We start from the raw sequence: 8,220 nt of genomic DNA, 5'->3' as shown, positions 1-8,220 counted from the left end.
GGTGTTTAGGTTGGTGGGAGGTGAGGGTTGGTGGGAGGTGTTTAGGTCATGGGGGCAGATCCCTCATCGCTTGGTGCTGTCCTCGCCTTAGTGAGTTCTCCCGAGATCTGGTTGCTTAAAAGTGTGTAGCAAATCCCCCCATTCTCTCTCATTTCCACTCCTGCCATGTGAGAGGCCTGTACTGTCTTGGTCTTCTGCCTTGGTTTTGTAAGCTTCCTGAGGCCTCAATAGAAGCAGATGGCCAGCACTATGCTTCCTGCACAGCCTGCAGAACTGTAAGCCAGTTAAACCTTTGTTTCTGATAAATTAACCACCCACAGGTATTTCTTTGTTTCTGAGAAATTAACCACCCACAGGTATTTCTTCACAGCAACCCAAGAAAGGGCTAACGCAGCATATTAAGGAAAATGTACAAAGCATATTAAGTGGAAAAAAAGCCAACTGCAAAACAGATTCTTTCCCCATTTCCTTTTGGTTTATCTGTATGTTTAAATGTTAACAAAAGTTATCTCAGCATACTTTTTTTTCAAGTTAAACAAAAATAAAAATGTACACCCCATGGGCTTTCCCTCTCCTTCTCTCCCTTCGCTTTCTTATTAGCTTACTTATTATACAAATCACACTAACCAATTTAAAGTTTGGATTAAACATTTATGCATGGCTTGACAAACTCTACATAATTCCTGCTACTTAACACTATTTCCATCTTATTTATTTTAAAAGCTGAATAATATAGAATTAATTATTATAAAACATTTCAGAGATTAGAAGGCTATAAATAATTGGAAAAAAGATAACAGTTTTACTCTAGAGAAGAATTATTGGTTCTTTCTAATCAAGGACAATCTGTTAGCAATAAGAAAGGGAAGGAGGGAAAAAGACAACGCTGGTTTTTAAAATATAAAACACTATCCAAATTCATGGAATATTATATCTCTACAAAGTGTTAAGAACTATCTTCAATCACTTTTCATAAGGTTCTTGGGATAGGGTTCCCAGTCTTACTTACCTAGAACTAGGTAAATAAGTGCCTGCCTGCCAGGAAGTATGTACTCAATAATTATTTGTTCAAATATGATCTAATTACTTAATGCTTATAATCATCTATATTTAAAATTTTTTAAATATCTTAACCCATTTCCCATTTAGGAAAAAAAAAAAAGTGCAGCTTGCTGCCAGCACAGTATTCTTGGTGCAAACGGTAAATGGGTTAATACAGTCTAAATCAGTGTGTCTGGTTCATTTCAGCTCCTTCACTGCCAAACCAGGGGTCAAGGACTGCTTTCGTTTTTCTGCCTTCTCCTTGTCTGTGATGATGAATGTGTAAGGTATCTTCTGCATCGAACTTTAAACTTCACATTGTCCTTATTGATCTATTTTTTAAATTAAGAAGTTATGGTACAAGGGGATAAAGTATCTCATTCAAGGGCTCCCACTTCTGGGGATTCCCATTCACGTCTGCCTGGTTCTGAGGCTCATTATTTCAGCCCAAGACTCCACGCCTCTTCTAGGGAAGCGGACAGGAATCAAATCTTTACATTATTTAGCGATTGTGGCTTACAACCCCACTTTCAGAATGGTACACAGGCCTGGGTCTAGTACTTGACCAGTGGTTCTCAATGTGAAGTGATTTTGTCCTCCAGGGGACATTTTAGCAAGCTCTGGAGGTACTTTTGTTTACCACAACTGGGGAGATGCTATTAGCAGATAGTGGGAAGAGGCCATGGAGGTTGCTAAACATACAATTCACCCCCACCCCTACCCAACAACAAACTAGTAGTCCAAAATGTCAATAGTGTTAAGGTTGAGAAATTTTGTACTAGATGATTAAAATACGGTGGAACATTGTCCTTATGTTTAAACTAGCACCAAGAGTGAAAGCAGGAGCCAGCATCTGCCAGGTTTATAAGTAGAGTTGTGGAAACTGTAAATCTCCCCAGCACACCACTATTATCTTCAGTTGTCTCAAGAGAAGCACCTGACTTTGCAAGCTATAATGGAGACAGGGAGGACATAAGGTTAACAAGTATTTAATTCTCAGTGAACCTGAGTATGTTTCAAGTCACAGTGTACAGGTGTGCAAGAAGAAACTGCTGGTTTTCCTGGATTCATGGAAGTTTTAGATCTTCTGATAACTTCTACCAAGGTAAATAAGACTATTATGTATTTAGGCAGTTTTTAACTACTTCGCATCTCTAATTTCTAGTATCTAAAATTTAATAAGAATTGCTACAGAAAAAAAACTCACCCAAAACAGAGGAGATTAACGGAGACTATGCAAGGCTTCCATTGTTGCTGTCCTTACCACCCTATGGCCCCCCAGCCCTGCCCTCTCTATGGTCTTACTTGGTAGATTATTCATACATTGATGGACTTGGGAAACCCACAGGATACATTGTAAATAAAGGAGAAGCGATTTGGTAGAGTTAACTTTTTAGTAGTAATAACAATAAAGGAAAAGGTAAACATTTAAAAAAAGTATTAGGAACAATAGAGAGAAACAGTGAGACGTACATTCGTGAAGTGACACCATCAAAATTTAATTATCCTGTGACAAGGAGCTTCAATATAGTGGATAAGTCAAAGAGACCTGCCTAAACAGAACAAGTTGTCATATCTATAAAGTCTATGAAAAGGACACTGTAATCCACGAAGGGGAAGGGAGCCACTCCTAGGGTGGCTTCACTCCACAACTGAAACTCCTATGGATGCATGGATCCATTAAACAGAAAGGCAAGTAGAAACATTCAGTTTGCTGCAGCGAGGGAATCCAGAAATTATAACTGAAGTGAGAAAAGCTGTACATGCCACTTCTTAGCTCCCCCTTAAGGATTTCTGTTGAGCCTTAAGTCCTGAAGAATTTCATGAAGTAGAAACAAGAATAAATATTTCTTACTGTGGAGGTCTGGATGAGAATTAACCATGGGACTGCTTCATCTTCCCCCTACTTAAACTAAAACATGTGTCTCTTCAGGGGAGGTAGACATGGAAATACATGAAGCAATGGTTACCACAAAAAAATTCCTAACATCTACACAAAAAAACTATTGTCATTAACACAGTGTAACATAACACTTCCAGGAAAATATTTGGTTGATTCATAATTAGTTCAAGAAAGAAAACTAAGTATTTAATTGCTACCCAAAGGTATTTGCTACCAGGTTATTTGCTACCCGAAGGTAAACAAGTAATGGACACTATAAAATACAATAGAATAGAATCCCACAAGTGACCTGCTTTCTTTTTGTTTGTTTAGTTTTTGAGACAAACTCTTACTCTGTCGCCCAGGCTGGAGTGCAGTGGCGTGATCTCAGCTCACTGCAATCTCTGCCTCCTGGGTTCAAGTGATTCTAATGTCTCAGCCTCCCGAGTAGCTAGGATTACAGGCACCTGCCACCACACCAGGCTAATTATTTTTCTATTTTTAGTAGAGATGGGGTTTCACCATAGTGGCCAGGCTGGTCTCAAACTCCTGACCTCAGGTGAACCATCCACCTCAGCCTCCCAAAGTTGACCTGCTTTTAAAAGCTTACAAAAACCACTTGAAGTGGTATAAGAAGTCAAAGGAAAGTACTATTTTAGCTTTAAGATTTCTCCTGGGTTAAAAATGACAGTAAAATAATTACATGTGTGGGATTGTTTCAATTATTCTACAAGAGACCTTGGTGCAGACAGTCCCAGCAAAGATAACACAATTGAAAAAAACACAATTGTCTTATATTATAAATAATACATTTTCCCAGAGAAGAAGTGATATATATGATAGGTAGTTTTTCTGACAGATAATCAAGTTTACACAACCCACAATGTAACTGAAAGTTTCAGCGTTTTGTTTTCCTCACCTATAAAATCAAGAAGGGGCCTAAATCTCTTAGGTATTATTCAGCTGTAAAATTCTAATTCTAGGACTCCAATTTTAACAGAGCTTCAGAAATCTGCACTGCTTCTTTGAAACATTTTAAAATAATAACAAAAAAGACACATTTTCTCCTCGTTCTCCTCAATATCCCTAAATTTCCAGGAGATACTGTGGGGGCTGCAGGCACAGGTGAAGGAGTATATTACATAAATGCAAAACAAGTTATGTTTAATGCCTGCGTTAATGTGGGTTTGTGTCTAAGACAGGTAAAAGCTGTTAGCAAATTCATTAATAAAAAGCCTATTGTTTTTCACATTAAACTATAATTTATTAAAATGAGACAACTCTCCCGATGAGAATGATCATTAGGTAATAATCAGCCAGAAGGTGCACCCTTGCTTAGAATTTAATTTTGCTTACTGAGAAATCATGCTATGGAAGCTTGCTGAGTGTGTTTGCTCTTGGCATGTGTGTTAGCCAGAAGGTCTGGCCAGATGATGATGTTTTTAAGAGGCAAGATGCATGGTTTTAACTGTGTTGAAAACTAATTGCAAGGACTCTATAAGACATTTTTATTCTACCACATATATGAAATAAAAGCATTTGTTTCTAAAAAGAATATTCCCTAATTATTTTTGTTATAAAGACATCCTCAATGATATACTGTTGACGAATTTCTATGCCACTATCCCTCCTATTCTAGACTGCCACATAACCAAGAAGGTATCTTCTTTGGTGATTTAAAAATACAATCTTTTCTAGGTGTATATAGCTCCTTGAACCTATCCAGGGCATCACATTTCTTGCGCTGCTGAGCTATAGACACTCCCTCCATAAAGCCAACAAATATTTTATTCCCTAGAATTGTAAGCACTTTAAATATTATAATCCTGCCTCTTTCTTGCATTTAAGAGGCATTTGGATCTGCTCCATAGTATTCCTTCATCCTCAATGAAAGATCACTTCTAATTACTGGTACTTGAGAACATCAAATTCTTCTTTCATTTAAAAATCAACTTGGTAGAAAGTTATGAAAGCGGTTCAGAACATAGTACCTATGACAGCTCCATATTTATTATATTAAAACCACCATTTAGCAGAAAGCCACTTTAAATAATATCCTTCTAGAATTCTAAAATCTCCAATTCAGATAAAGCTCTTAATCAATAATAAAACGAAGTATTTTAAGATAAGGAATATCAAAATGCAATCCAAACCTAACACACTCACAGACTTTCCATTGTAGCCCACACTCACCTCTCCCGAGGAACAGCAAACCAGTACTCCGGCTGCTTTCTCCGTTTGCCGTACTGCTGGACCATGGCTGCAGTGTGAGTGGCAAAAGATTTTCTCATTGGTTTTCCCACTTTGATGCACAGGAACATGGGTGGGGTCTTGCTTTTTTCTGCTTTTGAAGGAAGTATATCTGAATCACACATGAAAAAACTCTTCCTCAATATTGACAAATTGATAATAGAAGAACTTTTCAACTTAAAAAGGATAGTGCACAATCCTCTCTTAGTCAAAACTTTGCAGAAACATCCTACAACATCGTATCAGGACTAATAAATTTTTCAAGCCTTTTTTAGTACACAAGGAAAAAGCTTTGGTTGTTTCAGGTTGAAGTACATCCCATGAGTTGCTACATACTGAAAATAAGTATAAAAACCAACAGAATAGCAAACAATGGAGAATTGGGACAATTCATATTAATGAATGCTACTGATAATCCAATTATAACATAATGCAATTCAGTTTAGAATTGAGATCTCTTCAAAAACAGTTTAAACTCCTCTACATTTAGAAAATAAAGGTAAAAAAAGGAAGTAGCTTGAAAAATTAGAAGTAAACTACTTTTGAAGTAGGTATCTAGAGATCTATGTCATAGTTCAAGTTCCAAAACAGATACCGAATCTTGTAAATTTTCTCTCCAATTGTTAATGTTATCAGCAAAGATATACTCTATTGAGAAAACATTGTTTTCAAATAATTGTACTAATTTGGGTATTACATGTGCAAATTGTAGAAAGGCAATTATACAACAGAATATAAAGGCATTAAAGAAAAACAGCTTACCTTCAATGGGTACCTGAATTCTCTTTAACAGCCACAACTGAACTTCAGATTTATTATCCATTTGTGCACCTTGACAGCTGTTGTCCAGAGTAGATTCCAAAGAGGAGTCTAGAGCCTCTTTAATCACATTTTCTTCTGTAGAAGAGTTCAGTTTTACTGGGAGGGGCTCTCTCTCTTTCACACAGGTCTTATCTGGCTCTTTATTGCCCTCAGTTAGGGGATTGCCTGCCTGGGAAAGAGAACTACTAAGAGTAATGTCTATTCCCCCTGGTTCAATACTTTTTCCATCACTTAATTCTGTTTTCTGCAAATTTTCAGATACCTGTGACCCTTCTTTGTTCTTATTTAGGTAATATTCAATGAGTTTAACTTTATCTAGTTCTTCATGTATGTTCAGCGTGTTTTCTACCCGGCTTTCTGGTGAACCAGACTGCTTGTCCACTTCCGGCATTATATCTTGCTTCTCGCAGGTTTCTAAATCTAGCGCCCCCTTCAGTTCAACATCATTTTCTGCTCCCAAGAAGGCTAGAGCAGACTGCACCTGCATTTCCACGGCTGAATTGTTTATTTGTGACTCAACCTTCTTTCGTTCCTCTGGGTCAAGAGAAAGGCACTCTTTTGAGGTGTCTTTTTTGTCCATTCCACCATCAGTTTGACATTCCAAGTCAACAAAATCATCATCTTCCCCTAGAAAGTTTTCTTTGGCTGTAGATTCAAATGCAGCAGAAGTGTTGGAAGGTTCCTTGCTAAGCTTAGTCACTGTGGAAGAGCCATGGGATGTCTCCCTAGAGGATTCCAGTTTCTTTAATTTCTCTGACACAGAGCTGTCTGAGGGCTTTGTAGGTGTGTGTTCTGTGGACTTCTCCAAAGGTACTGTTGGTCTGGAATCCGAAGTCATGATTTTCTCTCCATTCTGCTGTCGTTTTTCCTTGTTGATAGATTTGAACTTACTGAATGGGTTGATATCCTTTTCTGAAGCCAGGTCTTCCCATTCTCCAGGCCTGTACAGAGGACAAAGATCCTGAGGTAGGTCACTGTTGGGGGAGAAATGGTGGGTGCACATGGAATGTTAAAAATAAAACCAAAAACAAAATGGAGGAAAGGCAAAAAATGAAACAGAAACGCAACGAAAAATCAATACATAAATATACCACAACTTAAATTTATGTTCAAATGATTTCAGAATAAAAAAATAAAATCAATAAATTGATTTCAAAATGAAACATAAGTCAACTAAAGGAAATGGTGAAAGAATGAACCATGAGAGTTGCATATCCTACTGGAAGCACATGATGAATTTGGAAGTTATATATGAACATGGAGATATTCCCATAAGATTCCCATGTACCCATAAGATTTCTAAATATGAAATAATAATGTATCTGCCTTTATGAAGGAAAGGATAAAGAAGAGGAAATATTTTAGCATCAATGTCTAAAATTCCTTAAATGTGCAAACATTTTCCTTTTTATCAAATGGTATAGAAAACAATTACACTAATTTTGAAATGCTCATTGACTTAGTAGCTACTCACTTAACTGCTCCATATAAAGTCACTGACCTTGAACCCTGATTCTGGGTTTCATGGCTTAGGATCTGATGCTTCTAATCATAGACAGCCCTCTACTCCCAAAGGAGATGCAAGAGGAAGCTTCCACTATTATTGTTGGTATATGGCAGTTGCTCCATCTTATAATTTAAAAATGTATAGAAAAGTGAATCTTATTTAAAAAGCTCTTATGTATAATACTTACGTTTCTTAAGTAAGTATTTCATTTTATAACAATATCGCTTTACTTTATAGCAACGGTGCAGCTCATTTATCAGCTGAAACACATTGTACTGGGATGCAGTCAATTATTTTTCCTTAATAACAGATGCTCTACTTCCCAGATTGGAATTACATAAAAATATTGATTAAACATGTTCTCCCAAGTGTAAAATAAATGATCAAGAAATATACTTTAAAAAGAGCAGCAAACCACCATGGCACACACCTATGTAACAAAGCTGCACATCTTGCACATGTACCCTTGAACTTAAAATAAAAGTTGAAAATAAATAAAAATAGTAATAATTTCAAATATGTGTAAAAAAATATGATTGGAAATATCTTGAGTAAACCCATCCACTTACCACTGCTACTAGTAGTGTCATTACGGGGTTGAAATGTAGAGATATAAAAACCCTTTTAAAGAATAACATTTCAATTTCAGAAATAATTATATTTTCTAAACAGGTCAGATCATCTTCAGATAAAACTTTATCTGCTATTTTGGCTTTGA

At 36.7% G+C, this 8,220-nt stretch overlaps 1 protein-coding gene across 8 annotated transcripts in view; it reads right to left on the bottom strand.

Annotated features, from left to right (window-relative positions):
• The window catches only part of NCOA7 (nuclear receptor coactivator 7), a 149,257-nt gene that overhangs the window by 37,659 nt on the left and 103,378 nt on the right, over positions 1 to 8,220 (bottom strand). For 4 of the 8 annotated variants that reach the window (XM_023230601.2, XM_023230600.2, XM_023230599.2 and 1 more), the window contains 2 exons: positions 5,936 to 6,969; positions 5,117 to 5,285 (listed from right to left, as the gene is read on the bottom strand). In XM_023230601.2, coding sequence (XP_023086369.1) covers positions 5,117 to 5,285; positions 5,936 to 6,969 — 1,203 coding nt within the window. The remainder of the gene's footprint in view (positions 1 to 5,116; positions 5,286 to 5,935; positions 6,970 to 8,220) is intronic. The other 4 variants (XM_023230602.3, XM_023230598.1, XM_023230596.1 and 1 more) reach the window with 3 other exon arrangements.

The sequence above is a fragment of the Piliocolobus tephrosceles genome, chromosome 5 (genome assembly GCF_002776525.5).
Source record: "Piliocolobus tephrosceles isolate RC106 chromosome 5, ASM277652v3, whole genome shotgun sequence".
In the NCBI taxonomy this organism is placed as follows: Eukaryota; Metazoa; Chordata; class Mammalia; order Primates; family Cercopithecidae; genus Piliocolobus; species Piliocolobus tephrosceles.
Note: the sequence above shows the minus strand (reverse complement) of the source record. Positions and strands in the feature narration are given on the sequence as shown.